This window comes from Podarcis melisellensis (assembly GCF_964234715.1).
Source record: "Podarcis melisellensis genome assembly, chromosome: 2".
Classification (NCBI taxonomy): Eukaryota; Metazoa; Chordata; class Lepidosauria; order Squamata; family Lacertidae; genus Podarcis; species Podarcis melisellensis.
This window is the reverse complement of record NC_138529.1, coordinates 73063287-73085784: the sequence shown is the minus strand read 5'-3', so window position 1 is coordinate 73085784 and position 22498 is coordinate 73063287. Positions and strand designations below refer to the sequence as shown.

The 22498-nt window shown below is 44.6% G+C and overlaps 1 protein-coding gene and 1 long non-coding RNA gene across 4 annotated transcripts in view; one reads left to right on the top strand and one right to left on the bottom strand.

The window, feature by feature from the left end:
- The first annotated feature begins 32 nt into the window (after window positions 1-32).
- On the top strand, window positions 33-8187 carry LOC309363920. The gene is made up of 2 exons (XR_014165655.1): window positions 33-2778; window positions 3069-8187. It is a non-coding gene; the product is annotated as an uncharacterized lncRNA (long non-coding RNA).
- TWF2 (twinfilin actin binding protein 2) overlaps window positions 4595-22498 on the bottom strand; it is a 63520-nt gene continuing 45616 nt past the window's right edge. Inside the window, exons 6-12 of one of the 3 annotated variants that reach the window (XM_081900346.1) lie at window positions 20641-20655; window positions 16876-16908; window positions 14259-14315; window positions 11458-11583; window positions 11163-11313; window positions 10394-10515; window positions 4595-9435 (exon numbers count right to left, since the gene is read on the bottom strand). In XM_081900346.1, the coding sequence (XP_081756472.1) occupies window positions 9268-9435; window positions 10394-10515; window positions 11163-11313; window positions 11458-11583; window positions 14259-14315; window positions 16876-16908; window positions 20641-20655 (672 nt within the window). In that variant the 3' untranslated portion in view covers window positions 4595-9267. The remainder of the gene's footprint in view (window positions 9436-10393; window positions 10516-11162; window positions 11314-11457; window positions 11584-14258; window positions 14316-16875; window positions 16909-20640; window positions 20656-22498) is intronic. The other 2 variants (XM_081900347.1, XM_081900348.1) reach the window with 2 other exon arrangements.

Here is a 22498-nt window from a genome sequence, read left to right as displayed (position 1 = left end):
TGGCTCTCAGACGTCCCCCTTACCACAAACAGGGTGCATGGAGGTTCTTGACAGACCATAAGAGTAGTCTTTGTTTTCCAACTGTGATGGATGTGCCTGTTTTTCTGAGCAAAGTCCTGTAGTCTCAGGTGTCATGTTTGTCAGCTGTAACCTCAGGTCAAAAGCCTTAACCTCAGTCGCCACAAAGAATAAATCAATTGCAGAGCAACAGATACTCTAAACTGTTTTGACAACCTGAATGGAGTTTGTGGAGCACCACATGAGAAACTATGATCTAGACTGGGGTGGGCCACCTGCAGACCTAGCCTAATTCCAAAGGCCTTCTGCAAGAGAACCAGGTTAGACTCCTGGTAACAGCGATCTACTTCTCCGGCAGCCAGCTGAGCAGGGAGAAAGGGTGGAAGAAAAGAAGTAGTTCTTCTCCCCTGCTGGCCTCAGCCCTGCCCACAGCTGCCCTGTTTCCCTGAACAATTACCTGTAAGAGAATGCAGCCCTCAATAGCAAATGTTCCCCATCTTTCCTTTAGGGATATGGATCATGTAGTCCAGAAACATTTGCAGGACCACAGCGCTCATGATCCATGATCATTCGCCATGCTGGCTGGGGCTGATGAGACTTGTAGCTCATCAACATCTGTAGCAGAGTTTTCAGGAGCTGCTGCCACCGGCATCGCATTCTCTGTGCATGGTGTTGACTCAAATCTAGAGAACAGGCACATAGCTCTAATGTTGCAGGAGAAGCACAGACACAGCTCCCTTCAGCAGGTCCTCTCCTGGTTTTATCAATTCTCCCCCTGCCCAGGCCCAGCCATTTTTCTCTGTGCTATACAGCAGGGATGGGATCAGGAACAAAACAAAGGGTCATGAAAAGGAGGAGTGAGTAGAAGGATCTTTGCTGCCACCGCCTTATCCTTTGGTCCTGGGCTGCTGCTACATATAGGAAAAGAGGCAGATGGGGAGGGCAGCAAGATGCTCCCCCAAGCATCAGCCGCAAGATTGATCTAGATCAGATAGTGGAACCTTGTGGCCCTCCAGATGATTAAAAGCTGCAACTTAGATTTACACAATATTTAATCATCCATTTAAGCCATGATGGGAGAATAGTAACACATGAAAGATGGCCTGGGAAATGTTGAGATAGCAAGCATTCACGTTCAACCCATCGCTAGCGCTTCAATTTATTTTATTTTTGGTTGGTTATACGCCATGCAATTTTCAGTATTCATTCAGACAACGTTGATGTAGTTTCTCCGCCTGCCTTAACAAGTCAAACTTTTCTGTCCTATGCTTATGAGATCAAAAAACAAAGGATTAGAGAGGAGGGCCAATCCTAGCTTCCACATTTAACAGGCATGGGAAGGGGAGGGGCTTACCACACCTTTTGGTCACAATCGCCAGGGAAAGTCAGGTATTTATTTTCCAACACAAGGCCAAAAAGGTATGTTCATTTCCTTGCTGGCACTGATATACAAACATCATCAAATGAATTCTTCTTCCACTTCCTGGATTTTGCAAGAATACATTGGCAAAAGCTGGGAAAGTGGGGGGGGGGAACCATTACAAGGCTGGCATTCTGGGACATGATGGTGTGCGAGTGTAAAACCTGGTCAGAATACAGACGTTGCGTTTATCCCTGCATTAGAAGACAGCAGACTCCCCCCCCCCCTGCCCCTAGAGAGCATCTGTCCCCTGTAATCATGAAAAATGGTTCCAGGGCCTTATAACCAATTTATGTAATCTAAGGGGCAACATTATTTTACACAAGATGGAATTACAATTTGTTATCTTTGCTGTCTCGTAGATAAAGTCTTCAAGCAACTAGGTCATTACCTTCAAGACCCAAAAAGACTGAGAATGGAAGGTTTTGCTAAATACCAATAGGATCAAGATGCAAACATCTGGTGTGTGTTTGTTGCTTAAAAAAAAAAAACAGGCAACATACCTGTGTCTTCAAAGTTTGAAGTCCATTCATTTGCAAAGCCACCTTACCTCCTTCCAGTGTTCCAGCTGAATTGATTGATATTCAGAGTTACCTTCAAAAGCAAGCTAAGCAGCACCAAAATCTACCCAGTAGGCAATGATTGCCATCTCCTTTTAAGCACCGAGAGACCCCAAGACAGAGACTGAGAAAGGGTGGCAATCCCAAATGGAAAACAGAAGCTTCCATAGCTGTGTTGACAGGCAGGAATTCAGCATGTTTCGCATTCCCCATCCTTGGCAAAACCTATTTAATGCCTGGTTATCACACAGCTGCTGAAGGCATGGAGGCTCTCATGAAAAGAAGGTGGCACCCCCAGTTATAGCCAGAATACAACCAAGGCATGCAGCATCAATGAAAACAAGAGTCTGAAGCAATGGGCAGGAAGACCTGACTGCACACAAGCCAGCACTTGCTGTTTTGTGGAACTGGCAATCACATTCCTTTGGCTCTGGCCCTCCCACAGAGTTGCAGCAAAGTTAACGATTATACACTGCTGGTTAAGTTTAGAGCAATTAGGGTGATCTTACAAGCTGCCTACAGACAATATCTCCCTTTTTATGAGGGGTCTGCATTCCTGCCTTTGCTCCGACTTGTCCCTTGCACATTCCAGAGATGCAAACTTGTATTCTTGTCGTCAAGCTGGCTACCACAAACGCTTGAGGAAAAGGCTTGACTAACTCAGTACAGTGACCTTTATCTAGAAACTGAACACATGCTTATCGGCTGGGGTTGATTCATAATTTACACACCTGCTTACTACACACAAATTGGGGTTTGCAAGGCTGAACACCAGAAGAGGTGATGGGGAGACATCCATTTCCATACACACAATTAGGCAAGTTGTTGGGAGTCCCAACCTATTAGCACACAATCATGTCCTGTTCCCCCAACCAATGGGAGATGCACACTGCTGCCTTCACCATAGGGAATACCAGTAGATACACATGGTTGAAGTGTAATAGGTGAGCGGACATGTTAGCTTGAAAATGAATGCCCCTGGAGGTAAAGCACACTATTTTTTACAAGAGTGAAAGACAATTTTTTTACAACCAATATGAAAGACAACAAGAGTGCATTTTCCAATCTAGAAAACAGGCCACTATGCCACACATAATAGTTTACAGGAAGATTAAGTAAGTAGGTAAAAGTGGAGGGGATATTGCATGAATTGAGCCCTCAAAGACCCATGGCCAAACTGGTGTGGTAAGAATGTGGGCTGAAAATAAGCTGGGTTGAGTTGCAGTCCTAGCAAAGCAGTTGGGGGGTAGCTTTGCTATGAGGAGACCTTGCCACTCAACCCATATTTCTCATGACCTCACCTGCCAGACTTGCTATCATGTGCAGAACATGTGAACTTCTGTGTCTTCCTCCTAGTGTCCCCCTCACTCACCTCAATGTGCCAGAATGTCACATCAAGCGTATTAAAGAAACCCACATCCTATCACATCTATGATGAAGTAGACTGTGGTCTACAGTTGCCTAAAACTAGTTAGCCACAAGCTGTTCTTAGTGCTGAGAATAAAGAGATTCAGAATGAAACGGCTCTCATACAGGAACAAGAACAGGATCCATAACCGTGTCCCATTATGTGCATGGCAGCTCTGGCTTGATTCTGGGAACATGAACAGGATTCATATTATGTATTTATTTATACCTCACTCCCCCCACCCCCCAAATGGGACTCAGGGCAGCTTATAGATAAAAACAATAATTGCTTAAAAACAAGGGGGGGACTATTAAAAAACAATTAAATATTAATAGAATTAAAACTTGATACATATATATAATTGGTTTTAAACATACAAATAATCACACACAAAAAAAACACAACACTAGCCCTTTCATTAAAAGCAGTCAATTCCGCAAAACCTGTTGGAACAAGGTCTTCCATTTGCTAGTGGAAAGACCGCTAAGAGGGAGCCAGTCTACCTTCTCCAGAGTCTGGGAGCAGCCACCCAGATTACATGGGTGAATGCCTCCTTCCACTCACTTAGGAACTTATCTTACGTATTACAAAATTCACAGCAAATAGAACTACTCGTCTGCAAGATCTCTCAGAGCAGGAATACTCACCAAAATGTCAAGTTTCAGCTACTATTAAGTTAAGCACACTTGGGGTCAAGTGTGTACATTCAATTTCACAGGAATATTCTTCCTCCTCATGCTCTTGCAAAACACCTATTCTAACTTGGGCAAGTTGCTCTCAGCCTTAAGCGCATGCTGATGATGAACAACTTTTCTATGCAGTAAATCAAAGGGATATTTTGTGATTTTTCTGAGCAGCTGCGAAACAACAAAGAAACAGATCTCACATTTCTCCGCTTGCCGTACACTCTGCTGTGCTGGAACCAGCCAAAAAAGCAGAAGAACATCAGCAACATTCTCAAAATGAGTCAGTAAACTGAGCAGTGACAGAGTTTGGGAGATGGGCTGTTAGAAGCAAGTGGAGCACCATCTCCCTTTGGTGCACGGAAATAGCCACCGGAAGTACCACCTCGGTACCACCAATGACAGAGTCTCTGCCAGGTTGCGGTCTTTGCATAGTGAACTTTCAAGTAGCCAACACAGGGCAGGCAGCTGCCTCAACCTACTAAAGAAATACACAAAAACCAACTGTTTTAAAAATACTTTTTATTTTTTAGAAAATACAGCATTCAGTACAGTGTGCCCTGCCTCCCCCATAATCTACAAACCCACATCATCACCCAGTCCAATCAGGAATGTGCATTTCCTAAGTTTCTCCAAACCTCTGGTGCTCATGTTAAGATTCTGCATGCTGTTAGTGTGAATAAGGTAGTGGTAGTTTCTGGCCTGCTTGTCACTGTGGCAAGTTACAGTCAAGTGATGGCTGTGATCACTTTTACCACGCTGTCCATTGGCCCTGCCTTTCAGCCACTACAGCTAAGCACCTGCTAGAGCAGTGTGTGCACTAAACCTATCGCAGCCTCCACTGAGCATGTGCAGGAATACTTACCATTCTTCAGTAGTAGCATAGTCTCAATGCTCTATGGGCTCCTGCCACTTTGGGGCCCTTCAAAACATTGCCCCTGGGCTTCCATATAACGCTAAAATGATTCAAGTCAAAACAAGTTCCAAATGAGAGTACAGCAACTACCTAGGCCACCATAATGATGCAATATTAGTGGGCCCACTAAAATAAACTGAAACATTTTAAAAGGGGAGAAACCATGTCTTCTGTTTCTCTGACTTGCCTCCTAGATGGCAAAATTATGATGTTATCTTGACTCATTGATTCTGATCCAGCCTAATAAATTTGGAGACTGTTTTAGGGGTGGGAAATGATTTCCACAGGCAGAGATACCTGAGGATACCCACGGGAGGAAGGATGTCCCATGCTCTGAGTAATATTCCTCTCCAGCTTAGAAGCGTTCCAGTGCTGGGGTGTTTCCTCCAAAACAGGTAAGGAGTGTGGGGGAAGCTTTCTATTGTGCAGATTGGATGGATACTTGGGAAGCATGGGATGGGGGAAGGCTGGATATCTATGGGATTGTCACATGATTGTGATCTTCATCCAGCATGGCTGATTTTGAAAGTCATCTCGTCACCTCGGAAACAAGGGTTACCCCTCCATAAAAAAGAGAGGCTCCAGATATTTAGATCGCATAGTGGAGTAACCGCAGGCACCAGTCATGTTCGTGGGTCAGTGGGTAGGCGGTGGGAGACACAACGATTCTGTAACTAGTCTCTCTGAAATCCTGAGATTTGGCCTTTAGTGTTAGCGGAGAGGAGAAAATGAGACAAGAAAGGGAGTACTGAGATGTAGGCTACTAATTCTCTCTTTTTCCCTCATGGAAGTTCTGATAGGTCCTTAAATTATAACTGATAAATCTGACCAATCTAATGGACTCCAAATATCACACAAGGCCAAGCTAGGTCTTGGTTGCTTTAGCCACCAAATTCCTTTGGGACATGTTGTGGGATAACGAACATGGGGCTAATCCATTAAACAGAACATGGCAAAGAACATGTCAACAGTGACCTTGCTAGACAAACTTAAAATGGAATGAAATCCTTGTTTTATTAATCTTTGGCAGTGGTGGGGGATCCCAAAGAAATGTATCCTCTGTGACATGCTGGTTACCATCTTCCGGCTACAGAATGGAAAATGCATCTGAGTCAGCAAATGCTCACATCTGGATGTCCCTTTGCTTGGGCCTTGGGTAGATGCTCTTAAAAATGTTGGACTTCTTGCACATTCCTGAGGGAATGGGATGACAGAGGCACCAGTATGCATTATCTCAAGACAAGAAAGCTTTTCGCTGATTCACTATGTCTCACAGTGGCAGTAAAAATGCCCACAGAGGGTGGCAACATCCAGAAGCACATGAATGAAAGCACAGGTGGGCTAGATAACCCCACAGGTGCATAGCACACTCCACCTAGAATGCAGACTCGCCCCACAGGATTGTTACAGGGAGGTGGGGGGTTAGGGATAAGCCAAATAATGGCGGCTGGGGAGCCTAGAGCAGGGACAGCCAGTGTGGTGTCCTTCAAATGTTGTTTGAATGCAACTCCCATCATGCTAAGCAGGGGCTGATGAAAATTGGGAGTTTGACATGTGGAATGCACCAGCTTGGCAACTCCTGGCCTAGAGTTGTCAACAGTTACGGTGTTCCAGGAACAAGAATTGGGGGTGGAGGAGTGAGACAACCTACCACTGCAGTCCCTGAATGTAGCTTGACAGTTTGGGTTTTGGTCACAGAAAATATAGGCAAATGAGAGAGGAAACCCCCAGTAGAGGATTTCATTATCCCTGTTTGAATCTGGATCCTGCTGGCTGAACATGACATGCTGAGCTAGGCCAAACTTTGAACCTCATCAATGTCTTCTGAGCGCTACATACTGGAAGCAAGGCCTGCTGCCCAATGTGGAGGAAATTCTTAAAAGCTAGAAGAGACCGTCCTTCCAATTCATTCCAGCATACCTCTCAGGAAAATAAAAAGATTATGGGAGAGTTAAAATCTAGGTTTCTCCTCTGAAATTATGGCATGCGCTGTTCTGTATTCTTTAAATCATTTTTAAAAAGCCAGATACTTGAAACTGCCCTAGGGCAGTGTGCTTTGAACTTGGAGAAACCTGCCCTTCCTTTCTTGAATCACAGGCCCAAGGCCCAGCTGTTTCCACCATGGGAATGAGCGAGCTAGAGAAAACCCAGGCTCTTTCCTTCACAAGTGTTGCAGCATTCTTTGCTGCTTAACTTATCTGCCTCTTCTGTAGACTTCAAAAGAATACACTGACTTCATAAAAGGGGGGTGGAGGGAGGGGCAGGGAAGAAATCACGATTCAAAGCCATCAAGCTAACACCACACAATTGGCTATGCAAGAAAAGAAAAAAAAGAGAAAAGGGAGAAAAAAGGCTTAGCATTTGTGTGGAGTTTTTTTTTATGAGATACAAAACAGACCACTAAGAAGCTCCCCAGGGGTCAGAAGGAGAAGTTTAATCATGCACGTTAAATTCAGTGACCCCCATGGAATGAACACATCGTCATCTACTACAATGGTATCAGAAGTCCCCAATCTGGGTCACATTGCTGGCTTGAGCTGAGTCAGGGCCTACTTCTACTCTTGCATTCAGAGCGGATCGAGAAGACTTCTTCCACCACCAACACCCCTGGCAATGCAACTGCCCTTCCATCATGAGCTGCTCCAGCCCCCCTGCACATGGGTAACACCATCACACCAGCAGCTGCCCCTTCCTTCCACCTGGTTTACATGGAGCTGCAGCAACCACTCTGGGGCACAGAACATTCCTGCCACAGTGAACAACATCTGTCATGGGGAAAGTGCATCCCATGAAGAAGACAACCCGTTCAGCGTTCAGCATCCTGTGGAAGGGCCAATATTCCCTTAGCTTGGCAAAGCTTTACTGTATAGCTAAGGATGAGCCTGGTTTTGCATCGTAACCTACAGGTGCCACTGCAGGTGTCACGATTGAGGGAGGAGGACGACACCTGAGCAAATACATCACTGGGCCGAGGGGCCCAAAGGCTTCACAGCTTCACAGCCAACAGCCAGCTGAATGCAATATTTGGAACCATCTAGCTTGAGAAAAGGCAGTTCCTGTAAGTCAGAGCAACAGCTAGGTAAGTTGACATGGCCATTTGGCTGGGAGCCAATTGCAAGGTGAGGCGCTGGTGTGGCAACGTGTGGTAAAGCATACCAGAGCTATACATGGAGGTGACACGAGAAGAAGAAGAAGTGGCAGCCTTAAATTAAGAATGTCAAGGAGCCAACCAAGAGGAACTGGGCAGGGATTGCACTTCCTGATTTCTAATTGCTCTCGTCTTCTCATGTGGCTGCAACAGTGTGAGGCAATGAGCCATCAAAGTGAGGCAGAGGAGGTTGGGGGAGAAACAGCTTTACAAAACTCATAAAAGTGGACAGTGAAACCCAGGACCTGTATGTGGATTTGTGGCGCCACAAACAAGGCTACCTGTTAAGGCCTGGAACTGGCCGCCAAGCCTCTTCACTGGTGAAATGAGAGTGGCTATCAGGAACCAGGCTGCCTCTCCTTCAGCTGCCTGGAGATGAACAACTTTTCTTCATCCAAAAAACACACCTATGTCGTTTGAGCAAATCCCACTAACCTCTAGCACCTCCCCCACCAACTCCATGGTTTTAAACAAAAAGGGGGGAGGGGAGATCCTGCTGCAGTGTTAATCCCTGGAACACACTCCTTAAACCTCAAATAGTGAGTACTGAGTCAACTCCTAGGCAAACTTGCCATCTTGGTAAAATATGACATTAATGGTATGGGAATTTCCAAAGACTATTGATGCACTGTTTTGTAACAGTGAGAGAAAAGGTATTTGGAGGGTGTTTTTATGGGGGTGGGTAGAGTTCTGCTCTTTGCGTGTGAATACCCCACCCCAGATAAGTGGTGAAGAAAATCCTTTGAGCGGTGCCGTTTCCAAGTAAACCAGGTCACAATATGAAGCAGTAAACAGGAGCATCAGTTTTAAGAGTCATTTAAATCTAGAACAGTTATGGTTTCCCCCCCTCCCAGGATTTACACAACGACAGAGCAAAAAGGAAGAGAAATGGCTTGGAGGTTCTCTCTCTTCCTCCCTGCCCCCAGATTCCTACCCTCCCTCCCTCTAATGAAACCAGGTGGAGACGACTTTGAAAGAAGAGATGGAGGAAACAGCTCTGGAGTTTGGTGGACAGGCTCAGATGCAGAGAGGTGGATTTGGTTGGAGCTGCGATTCCGGAGGCTGGTAGGCACCCGCAGCCCCTTTCCTGACCCGTCCTCCTGTCCACGAGGGTTTAACTGTCTTCACCATTCTCGCCTGGTCCTTTGATAAGTCGCTTCTGTCCCCTCTTTCCCACAGGCCCCTTGGGTTTGGCAAAGGCCTGCTTGAAGGCATGCTGCTTGGGGTGGACCTCATCATACAGGAACTCTGCTGTCAGCTCAGCTCCATCATCAATTTCAATCTGGCAAAGAGGAAAGAGGAGATGCAGTCCTCTGCCTTGGCCTCTGAAAACACCTACATCTCAGATGAGACAAGGACTGTCTTCCTCGTGATGCCAGTCTTACCTCCCTCGTCCACCTCTTTCCCCAAAATCATTTCTACCATCCAGCAGCAACTCTAAAATGTTGCTTCCAACCAGATCTACTTTTCATCTCCAGAATCTGAGTATCACAGCTCCTCATCTGAGCAACAAGCTTTTCATCATTTCGTAGGTCAGCCATGCAATTTTGAAATTTCTCTTGGCCAAGAGTTCCTTCATTCCTCCTCCCCCCACTGTGAGAACTATCCAGTTATTCCTATTCTCTGCTTCCTTTTCCTTAAGCCGTTACTCATCTAAGAGAGGATCTGTCCTCTCATCCCATGACTGCAAAGAACTCTTCTTTCAGATGCTTGGTAATTCTATCCTTAATAATGGTTTCCACCAGTTTCCCAAAACACGTTAAACTAACTGGTTTGTAATCCCTTGGATCCTTTTTTTAAAAAATCAGCAATTTTCCAATTTGCAATCTGATCTTAGGGACAAAGCACAGTTTCCTTAGATGGCCAGGATCTGACCTAAATCTTCTGCTGGGAAGACAGATGCAGCTGATTCAGTCAGCTTCCCTGCAGTCTCTTTCCCCTTCTTTAACACATATTTGACACCCTTGTCATCCAAAAGCCCAACTGCCTCTCTAGCTGATCTTCTGCTACTAAAGTATTTAAATATTTTTTTAATGATTGGTCTTAAGGTTTTTAAGACCAACGTCGGGACACTTCCCCAAGTTATATACTGGGTCCTGAGGAATTCCTCTGGAAGAATCTTCATCTACTGTCCCACCAGTCCTTCACACCATCCACAGCTCCCAATGTCCATATGGAAGGAGGAGGATTTCATCAAATATAAATTTAAGGGTCAAGGGGTGGCGGCAGCCTAGGCTTACCTTCTTTGCAATCTCTAGGCAGAAATCTTGTTCCACGGAGTCAAGCAGTCGGCTCTTGCAGCTGGAGTACAACATGCGCTCCTTGATGCTACATTTGTAACCAGGCATGGAGTAGATAAATACTGCAAGGAAGAGAAAAAACAGGGCAATCAGTCATCCCTGGGTCCGGCCATGATTAATTCCACAAAACTATAGGGAGCAAAACCATGCATGCAACAACTATAATGGAAGGAAGTGCAGAACTCAAAGAGTAGGAAAAAGTTTTGCAGACAAGCATCTTCCTTTTCATGTACTGTATTGTTTTCAAAAGTTCTAGTATTGGTTATATCGGAATTCTTTGCACTAAACCAGTGATGGCCAAACTTGGCCCTCCAGCTGTTATGTGACTACAACTCTCATCATCCCTAGCTAACAGGACCAGTGGTCAAGGATGATGGGAATTGTAGTCCCAAAACAGCTGGAGGACCAAGTTGGGCCATCACGGCACTAAACTAATGGCTTATGAGGCTTCTGGCACTGGAGAAATTGCATGAGCAAATACGTATCATCAGAAAGGACTTAAAAGGCACATTATCACAGTTCCCCAGATTCATGGAGAGAAGAACCTGCACTGGTGGGAAGAGCCCTTTGATACATTCAGAAAATAAATTCCTATGCCTGTCTAGAGGGAGGGAAGGAAGGATGAATGACTGGACAGGCACAGATACAGTTTGCAAAGGGCAAGCAAAATTCTGGTCTGTAAAAAAAGACAAAGACAAGGCTGTCTTACCAACTGACTCCAGATAATATCCCTCGTGAGAGTGCTTATACAGGAAGAAGTGGTAACGGGCCGAATCCTGAGGAATTCTTTTAGGCAGGTCTGCTATCTCAGTGGCGTTGGTGTGGACCAAGTCTATGGTCTCCCGTTCCAGGTCCAGCTTCTGTATAAACAAAGGCAAGAGGACACAGTTCAGAACAACATTTGGCTCGGGGGGAACCAAGAGCCTTTGAACAAGCAGGGCTTGCACAGAAGTCCAAGAGGCGTTCAAAAGGCCAAAGCGAATAGTGAAAAACGGACTTCTCACCAGCTGGATGTAATTGATCTTCTTCTGTTTTAGTAACTGGATGGCCTGTTGAGCTTCTGGCTGCAAAGGAAAAGCCAATCCCTGGAGGGTCTGGTGTTTGCTTTCGACGCTGATTTCAGTCTTGACCTGTTTAACAGGGGTGGGGATGGGGGGAAAAGGAACAGAGGTGAAATGAAGGAAGAAGGAAAGCAACAAAGGTGACAGCAAAACACAAGCCATGCTGCTGGGACTCGGGGCGCTCAGAAGCTGATGCACCCTGGAAGGGAAAGAGCCTGTGGCAAGGGGCTGCTAGCAGCTGCCATGGCACATGGGGATGGAGCCTGTCCACAATGCTGGTCCAAGGAGAAGACCAATGGAGAAGCCTGGTGCCCTGCTCCCTAGACTGATGCATCAGTCTGGAGGCCAGAAGAAGAATCCTGGGGCAGGATTTGCATTGAGGCACTGGCAAAGTCTGCTTTCAAAACACCACCACCAGGTTTGGTAGGCAGTTGCAAGCAGGGGCGCTTCTCAGTACCTAAAAAACCCTCTGGGAAATGAATATGAAAGAAATGTGCATGTGCTCTATATATGCACAAATTTAGGTCTCTGAGCAAATTAAGACAGTGAGTGGCTGGGGTCTCGCCAGCACTGTGCTTTGCAATAAAAGCAAAGTTTAAGTTGAGGAAAGGGGCAGAAGATATGGGGCCCAGCACAAAAGACCCAGAAATCAGGCTCCCTGAGCTAGCCCCTAACATTAGCCCAGCTGAAAAGAAAAACGAATGCAATCCCTCCCCAATTTTTGGTCAAGTGTATTCCATATGTTCTGAATAGAAGCATTCATTGAAAACCAAATTGTACATCTGTTCCGATCTTTATCCAACCCCTCTCCACCACACACACCATATTCTTTTGTACCTGCCCATGTTTTATCTTGTTTTTAAATCAGAAAAGTTTTTTTGTGGAGGGGTGGGACAAGATTTAGAGAGGAGAGCGAAAGGAAGTTTCTCATTAGATTTATGAAATTGGTTAATTGTTGCAGTTCAAATGTCACATGTTTTTTTAAAAAATAATAATTAAAATACAGTCTTAAGAAGGGGAAATGTTGTGACTAATTCTGGCGACTTTGGTGCACTAACACACATACATCCTGGCAGTCTCTCTAAGCTTAAAAATAATAATAATAAATTCATTCCAAAATAACTGCAAGTGGCTGTAGACCACAGCCTTATAAGGCTTTGCACAGTGTCACCAGAGGAAAAATCATTAGCTTTTTGCTTTCTGCTTTATAGAAGAGCAAGAAATAGGTCACACGCTTCATTGAGTAACTATCAATATTTCACTTTCGTTCTTGATAAAGGAGTGAAAGCGAGGCTTTGCTTTTTATTGTGAGAGAGAAATGTCATTTTCCGGTAGATGAAAAATTATAAAAATCCCAGCTCTGCCCATATATAATTTGGAATATATTAAGTATCAGAATAAGGAACTGGTCTGTAGAAGAATCCATGAGTGACACAGTTAGAAAGCCGGAAATGTGGAATGCCTGAAAATAATACTACTTAAAATAGATCATGCTGTATTATTTCAGGAGTAGCCAGTTGGGTCATGCTGGCTGGGACTGAGGAGAGCTGGAGTCTAGCAACATCTGAAGGCACCATGTTGGCTACCCCTGTATTACTTACTACAACGGAGGCAGAGAACCCAAAACTAAAAGACAAACTTGTGAAAACGCCGTTTAGGACAGACATAAGAAAGTAGTTCTTCATTTAAGGAACTTGCAGCCACATGAGGTGGTGGTGAATGGCAGTTTAGAGGTCCTGAACAGTCCTATGTAGTATACACAGAAAATTACAGATCCTGCCACAATTGGGATTCCTCCCCACTTCTGAAGTTGCAACCCCATTCTGGGAAGGAAGCATCAACAGAAGCTTTCTTCTTGAGGGTAACAGAAGATGTCTGGGGGGCATTTTCACTGGAACTGCAGCACCCAATTTTTTGAAAATGCTCTGAAGGCCAACATTTTGTCTCAGCCAGCCCCAGCGTTCGAATGAGGATCAGGATTTAAAATGGAAGCCAGGAGATCACATGGCAATCTGCTTGGACCTGAGACTACAAGGATGGTCTCATTCAATGCTATGCAGTAAATAAATCAGTTAAATTCTTGCCCACGGTGTAGGGAACACTCTCCCAATGTCAGTTGCACAAATCTTTACTATACAGAGGCATTATCTATGCGTTCCCAAAGCAGCCTACTAAGTTTATCATCACGAGACAGAAACTGGGAGAGGCTTCCACATTCTTTGGTTGAATTGTAAGGATTGTCCTGATGTCCTTCAAATTCAAAAATAAACACTCCCTTTAACATATTTATCTTGAATTCCTGTGATTATTTTTTTTTATCCAGGAGCACTCACTCTGTGCCACATTTATCACGATAGCATTTAAGCAATTACATGCGTTGCACGGAATCCTCCAGAGAATAGGCCCTGAATTAGTGAAGATCTCTAATCCAGATTACACTATCAGCAAAACTCGCTCACCAGTATACACCAAAATCACTCCAAAAAGGAAGGCAGGGGTAGGATTCTTTCTGTTAGAAATCCACATCTCCCATTAGAGAACTTATTTCTCTCAAGGCCATTTAGAAAAATGGGACCCACGCTCACTTGGTGAGCATCACAGGGACGGAACTCTGCTTTGTTGGGAATGTTTGTTTCTTTGAGAGAACACAGAGAAGGATGCAACCAAACTGGCAATCAAGAGAAAGAATCCCCCACCACACCCCCAGCGAGAGCAGAAAGCAAAATGCAGGCAACGCCGCCTACCTCCTCAAGGTGAGGGTATTCAACCACTGATGGGCAGCAGCAACAGCCCACTACCATCTGTCATGCAGAACGTAGGGAAACGGAGTCACATTGTGACAGAGACAAGAGAAAAGAGTTACCTGAAAGTCTTCACATATTGTGGGCTGAGCTAATAGCCAAGAAGGGCCGCTAAGCACTCCAGGAGAACACAATCCTTAAAAAGGGGGTGGAAAACATCTGCCCCATGGGTTAAAAATGCGGCCCTCTAGGCCCTTGAAACTTTCCCCCAGCTGTGCCCTCCCACCCATCTCACTGCTCTGCCTCACCACAAGAGTGCCTTTGCCTGCCTGGAATGTGTCCTTGTTTGCAGGATAATAATAATAATAATAATAATAATAATAATAATAATAATAATTTATTTATACCCTGCCCATCTGGCTGGGTTTCCACAGCCACTTGGGCAGCTTCCAACAATAATCTATTAAACATTAAAAGCTTCCCTAAACAGATGGAGAGCAGTGTGGGATAGTGTCAAAACCTCTGGCTTTTGTGAGGTTGGAATCCAGCCTGCTGTTACACCCATTGCTCAGTCTACCTTTGCCTCTGACCTCACCCGCCACTGGCATGTGCCCACTCTTCCAAGGTTGCCTGTAAGGTAACATAGTCTTCAGGTTGAAAGAGATTCCCCACTCCTGGTCTGAAATGTTGCCAACAGGTATACCACCTCAGATACAGAAGAGCTGCTTCACTAGGCACAGATGCCCATTTTTTGGAGGTGAAATTTCTGCAATGGGTTCTGCCTTGACTTTGGGGGTGGAAGGAACCAGCCAGCTTTTCAAACCCCCGCTGAACTTAAAGATGATGGCTTCAGTCCCACAGTCTTGAGCATGCACTCAGTGGGGCCAAGCAAGCATACGTGACGGATTGCACAATGGCTGGGGAAGTGGTTTCGAGTGTTGCTTGTAGGTTTTTGTTTCGTATTGTGTGCAAAGCGGATGTGGCCATTTTTCAATGGAAAGCACACAATTACTTTTTCTGTTGACTAGTATAATAAGAGTCAAACATGGGGGGGGGGCAGGGAACGCCACCCAAAAATGTTCCCAAATGCTTTCGGTTGGACAATGGCCCTGGGAAGCCAAAGAGGCTGAGGTTGTGTCTGCAAGGCTTTGCCTACATCTGCATGGTGCAGAAGTGCAACAGGAGCATTAACATCTTCCCACAATACACACTCACACTAAACGTCACATGATGCACTTTCATAAGAATGCCATTTGCTATTCAGGTCAGCATTCCCTTTTCTAGAAAATTTCTCAGTTGATATTATAAGAAGGCAGCACTAGCAACATAATCTGTCCCACTTTCACAGGGAAAGACCAGCCAAGAAAATGTACAGGCGTTCAGCCACATATCCTCCACTTCACTGTATAAACAAAATTCCCAAGCAAATGAGAGCCAGTGTGGTAGGTGGATAGAGTGCTGAAATAGGACTGGGAGCCCAGGGTTCAAATTCCCATTCATGCACAAAGTTACTGCATGATTTGGGGCCAGTCACAATCTCTCCACCTCTGCTACTCTACAAGTTTTGATATAGTTCGCGTTGGGGTGAAGACTATGTATACTACTTTTGAGGTGCTTGAAGTAAAATGGACTATAAATACAATCAAATGAATAAACAAACTAGGTAACTTACTATGATACTTGGTAGCTCAGAAGTGAGTTTGTACTTACTTTAAATGTAAGGTAATAAAACAGAGGCTAAAAAGACTCTTTAGCCCTCACCTTCTTGCAATGGCACAAAAGAGAGCCAGCAGGCTGAGAAATAAGGAAGCCCTAGAGTCCCACTGATTCCTGACCTCCCCACCCCCAAATTACTCTATAGTTAAATGATAAATTAATTCCACGACTGTCAATCTTATATATACCCAACATGGCAACATCCATGCACAAGGGGGGAGTGTCAACAGGCTTGGGGAAAACTCAAGGTTTACAAAATATTTTAATGAGGCTAATTTTAAGGAGTCATATTTATATTTCAGTATTTACATTGCTCTGTGCTCCACAAAGATTGCATCGGTAATGTTTAGGATACCCCAATAAGGCATTTGGAGAGAGAAACAGAGGCACAGAGGGGGGTGGGGGTGGCATGCCTGAAGAGACGTTGGCTGACTTGAGACTGGAACTTCTCACCACACCATGAGGGACTGCAATGGATTAACTCAACACACTGCTGAGGCAGGAAGGAGGCAATAAGTGTTTACTATTTCTGAAAATGGTTGCATTACAAGCTGCTGGGTGAAGTGGCTTCTATAGAACGACAGTAGCTCTTCCTCTTAAAAAGAGGCTTTGAGCTTGAGGTGAGAGCTGGCACATACAAGAGAAAGAGCTCCATAAGGAAAACATAACTGTGAGGGAGGAGGAACACACATCACCAAGCCTACCATCTTCTCAGTGTAAGACTCCTGGGAATCTGAGTACGTACTGAGGGCAAGTGAAGAGAAGAAACAGGAACAGCAAATAAATGCAGAACCATTTGAGAAAACGGTTCATTGTAGAGGACAATGGATAATGCTATATACAGTGTATTAGGGAATTGTCACCAAAAAAAGTGAAATAGACTTTGAGGAGGACAAGGGCCTACCATCTCACTGCTGGAGGCCAGGGAATGAAGATCCTTGGAGCACATGCAAAACAAAATGGCAACAAGGTTAGCTCTGTACTAAAGCCCTCCAGAAAGGAGGTTCACCAATACAGAAATGGATCAGAGTTTGAGCCACGCTAAAGAAAGTCTTTGTGGTATCTAAACGTTTTAGCAAACCCTGACATTGTGCACAAGACAGTAAAATAGTTTCATGCATTTACCACAGGCCTTCTAATGGAGTTCATTCACACAGGGTTACTTTCACAAAAACTAGAAGGAATGCCACACAATTCCTTCATACAGAAATATGCAGAGAAGATGAAGAAGAAAGCAAAATACAGAATGGCCACATTCAGATTATCTTATTTGGCTTAATAACAATATTATTGAAAGGACTTGATTGCTCTGTGAACATATTATAATTGCTAATTCCATGAATAGCTCTCTTAAATTGATAATGTTTTGTTTTGTTTATAATATGTGTATGGTATTTTCAGGCCTTCAGTAACCTATACTTTGTTTTGTTATATTGTTTCTTTTGGGGAAAAGGTATCATTGAAGAAAGACACAAAGAACAAATTAAAAAATAATGAGCCTTTTGGCCAGGCACACAGCACTTTGCTCGTCCCTGTGAATGGACTACAATTAACCAGGAAGTCTCTACTTAACCACAGTTTCATGTATCCAAGAAACTATGTTTACCAGTTACAAAACAAGTCAGGATCATAAACCACAGGTTGCAGTTGGTTTAGAATCTTCCATAACAGATAAGATGTGGTTAACCTGCAATGGAAAACACTGGGATCTACTTTTTGGATAATTTCCAAAGAAGGCCATGTTTGATATACTGACTTGTGGACTAGCACAATACAATAAAGTACTGACTTAAATTGAATAAGCGAAGCCATTGTGCTTTAGGGTTCAGAACCACCTGTCAGTCACAGACTCTGCAGTGGAACGAAGAGGCCCACTTGGTTCAAGTGACAGGATTTATTGACAGAACAATGTTTTTCGAGGTAACATGACCCTGAGCATCAGCCAGTTTTCCTGAACGGAGACATGGACTATGGGTCAGCGCATCAACCTCCATCTCCTAAAAAGAAATCTGCCAGCAACTTTTGTTACCATAAATGCTACTTTCTCCAGACACATTTCACATCTAGTATGGCAAGCGGGTGAATGGGTGGCTGGTTTGGGCCCCTAGTTGTTCACAGTGTGATCCTATGTATGTCTACTCAGAAGAAAGCCCTATTGACTTTGGTGGGACATACAACTAGGTAACTGTGTCTAGAGGGTGGCAGCCTTGGACCCTGAAAAGGAAATGCTAAACTGTTCTCTCTCTGTCTCTGAAGATAAACATTGCAATAAAAAGTTCTAAGAGAAACTACAATTCTGTCTTAAGAAATCACTCCTATGTTAATTTGAGCTAAAGAACTATGCAGGTTTCAGATGGGCTAAAGAACTTTCAAGTGCATTTTTATGTTCTGTTACAAGAAACCAGAATAAGATGGAAGGTTTTAATGCTGAAAGTCCGGAAATTCCCAAGTCTTAAGCCTGCCCTTGGAACTCAGCCAAATATGGTATCAATCATTTCTCTACTTCTCTTTGGTAAACATCCACAATCAGAGTAATCTTAATGGTATGCACTAAAAGCACAAAATATTGCCTCCCCAAAAGAGTCAGTAGCACCTTTACACCTGAGATTTCAGAAGGAAATCTGCACTGGTGTAACATTTGGATTATTTGACAGCCCATTTTTTCTAACTCTATAAAACAAGGTATACGACTGAAGTCTTCACATTCATTCTTGGGTATTTCTGAACTAACACAAATTACTGCCATTTAAGAGACACCGTCCAGTACTGCGTGCCACACTCCAAATACCTTGCACACTTGCCTTGACACACACATTGAAGTCCCCATTTTTATTTCTATGCCTCTCCAAATTAACAAATGTTTTAAAGTGATATAATTGTCATAATTGCCAAATGATTTATTATACAGAGTAGAACATTTCAATAGTGGCCGCATTCAAAAACTTTCCAACCTGGCATGCACATTCTAGCGCATGTGAACACACAGCGGTCATTCAAAATGGTTTTTAGATACTGCATAGAGTTTTCAGATTCATTGTAGAGAACGATCCCATGAAAACCTCACAGCTTTCTCTATGATGCATTTTAACCACAGCTTTTTTCCGGAGTGAACTTGGCAGAACGCAGTTCCAGCACCTCTCAGGTAGGTGCCATTGCCATTCTAAGAGAAATAAGGAGGCATTCATGGTGAGTTCCAGCACCTCTTTTTTGATAAAAATAGTATTGATTTTAACCAAATCCATCCTATCCAAGGCAGGGGTGCCAACTTGAATGAAATATTTGGCGGGGGGGAGGGGGGAGCTAAGCCTCACACCACATAACTGATCACAAAACACGATACATGCCCACCATCTGAATGGCAGTGCCCATCAACTTTTGGGGGGTGGCCCCCTCAATTATTTTATTGGAGGGGTGTGCTAAGGTACTTTGGTCTCTAGGAGTTGGCTCCTATGATCCATGGGCACTTCTAATTTGCGATTTACTAATGCTTTCAAAACCTTTGAAATTTGTATTATATTTACAAGTGATGTGGGGGGGAGGGGAAACCCTCTTAACGTCCTTTGGATTTAAAGAACAGGAGTGCAAAAGGATTTGGCCTTCAAGCATTTCACATGGGCAAACAGCCGTGCACAGCCAAAACGATCTTACGCAAGAAGACTGACGCCTTTTTTGCTGCACAGGGATGAAGGGATATTAAGAATAAAACCTGGGAGCAAGTTTTTAGTGAACTCAAAGGGACTTACTTCTGAGTAAACATGCACAGGGCGGTGCTGTTAAATTGTCCCATTTCCTTTAGGCTACTTACACAGCTTGCTTTTCCAACACTGATGTGACTCTGATGCAAGAACATGACAGAGTACTACGACAGAGAGCTTTTGAAAAGAACAAAACTAGTTTTGAGAGCATTCAACCTGAACACTAGAAGGTTGGGAAAGAAACGCCGAGGTGTGCCTAATGGGCCACCTGAATGCCGTCCTGGGAAGTCAGGCAAGTCAAAGAACAGCAACACTCCAAACACTCAGCAACCTCTCTCTTGGGGTGAAAGAGCACAGAAGCACTGCACAAACAGGCACTCATGCGTTAGGCACAGAAAGGCAAGCATGGAAGAAATACAACTCACAGCACATTGATTTCCACCACCACCCTTTAAAGAAGCAGAGCCCCCCTTCTAGCACCAGCTAAAATCCACTGCTTGATTATGAAACCTGCAGTCCCTACTGGTCCAGAACTGTTATCACCAGCCATTTGCCTCCAGTAAACAAACAGGTCAAGGCTAGCAGAGGCTTATCAATGGGGATCTGCTAGCGTTCTTTACCTAATTGTCGAGTCTAATAAATTCTGGCCCTCAGTCTACTTAGACATGCCAAGGGCACTTGAAAACTAAGGCAGAGGGAGAAAGGGGCAATCTTAAGTTTTAAAGGGCTTAGCGAAGCCGGGGACAGGGATGGGCCCTTACATGTTAAATGCCTAACATGATGCTAGCACCTTGAGATACAAAGATTGCCCAGTTAAACCTCTCTCTGTGTGTGCGTCACTAGTACTTGAGCCTATGGAAAAGATACCAGTACTAATACGTATTTCAGGCTTTTGTCGTCAGAGCTCTGCCCTTCACTCAAGGAAATTGGAAAGACAGAGAAATGATAGAAAGCAAGCAACAAAAAGCACTTACCTGGGCTGTTTTACCCTGCAAGACACAGGCAAAAAGCAGCTTAAATCAAACAAAACTAAAATAAGGCTCGTAGCAAGGCAACTCTGAACAAGAACATTGCTACTTCTGTAAAACAAGACAGAAGGCACAAGCGTGCCTGGACCTGGGCTTTCTACCCAGGCACCTCTTAGGCCAGTTGTGATGGCACAGTGGCAAGAGAGAGATGTTCTGTATGTGCTCAGAAGTGCTGTCTTCTGTAATAACAAGTTAAGGAATAACAGGAGACTTGGTTTCTGGACTGAAAATCCATTCCAGAGCAAGGTTACATAGCTGTTGTCTCATTAAGCAGCAAGGCAAGAATTGTCCTTCATGAGAGACATCTCCATCAACTAACATGCATCAGGAGGCAATGATACCCGAGTGCATGCTGGATGGGACAATCCCTGCACCATGACAAGGGTGCAATAAATCCTTGGCAGTGCTAGAAAAAAAGGGGCAAAATGGAGCATGACAGGAGGGATTTAAGAGAACTGTCCCTTGGCTTTGTAGCATCAGTTCCAAAATGGAAAATTGGGAGGATGGAATTAGAGCTTCTGATCCCCACAGCCCAGAAATGTGGATGCTTTAAACAATATCTCGTCCTTACACTTGGGCCACCAGCATGAATGTCTTTCCAAACGGAGAGCATGTGGTGCAGCACAGCGCATAAGCTCCCAAGCTCAATTCCTCTCTCGAATGGAGGGTCAGCAGAGACCTTGGCTCAAGAGCTGGGAGAGAAGCTGCAAGGACTTGCTAGGCAAAACGGAGCAATGCCTCAACTCTGTACCAAGCAGCTCCTTGTGGGTTGCATCCAGTTGGTGTCGCCTCCACTAATAGAAGGCCCCTTCGCCCTGTGACCCCCTCAAGCTGGGCAACAGTTTGGGAAGTGGAAACTGCTGAGGATGGCGTTGATCCCTCTAACGCTGGCAGGAGACTCTGGAGTGTCCCAAGACAAGGGGACAGAGAGAATGTATCTGCCTGCCCAGGGAAAATTCATTTACTTCTGTTTGCGCATTGTGGCATCCAACCAGGAGCACGAACAGTTGTAATCGCAGACGAATTCTGTCTACAAAGTACTCTCTCTGTGTTGTCAGGAGATGTGAGGGAGGCAGGGAGAGATGCCACTGTTTAGGCTTTCACCGGTGATAACCAATTCTGACATCTCTCCTGCCACAGTGACAACAGAGGCCCTGCACATTGACCCAGGAAAAAGAAGCTCTGAACAGAGGACTCTCTGTCCTAACAACTCAGCCATGCAGGGATGGAGATGGGCAGAGGCAGAGCTGGACGCCTGTCAGCAGAAATATCGACATGCATATTCAGAGGAGGGTGCAGAACGAGAGGTGATAACTGGGCCGGGATAATTTCGACTGACTTGCTGAACAAGGAAATGAGAGGTGGGTGGGCAGAAAGAGGCTGTAGGGCTGTATCTTTTGTACATGGGTCTGATATGTTAGGGGGCTGGTTGTGATGGAATGGTGGTGAAAGAATGGTCTTCTGCACATACTTGAAGATATTGCCTTCTGCAATATGTGGAAGTGTAATGGGCAGGGCAAGCTGATTACAAAGACAAGGATCGAGGAAGGCAGGAACTGCTGGGGTGAGCTGCATTTTTTTAAAATGGCAAACTCTAAGTTGTGTGGAGTGGATCAGATTTATCCATTCTCTGAGTGTCAGTCCTTATGCAGCCAAAACAACCCCATCTATGCACAAAAAAGGACCTAACATCAGGTCTGGGTGAACCCCAAAAGTTTGCAAATGTACAAAAAAAGGGTGCAAAACTTAAGCGGGGAAGTGAATCTTAAAAAACAGCCCAATGAAAACTAAACACGCTCAGTGG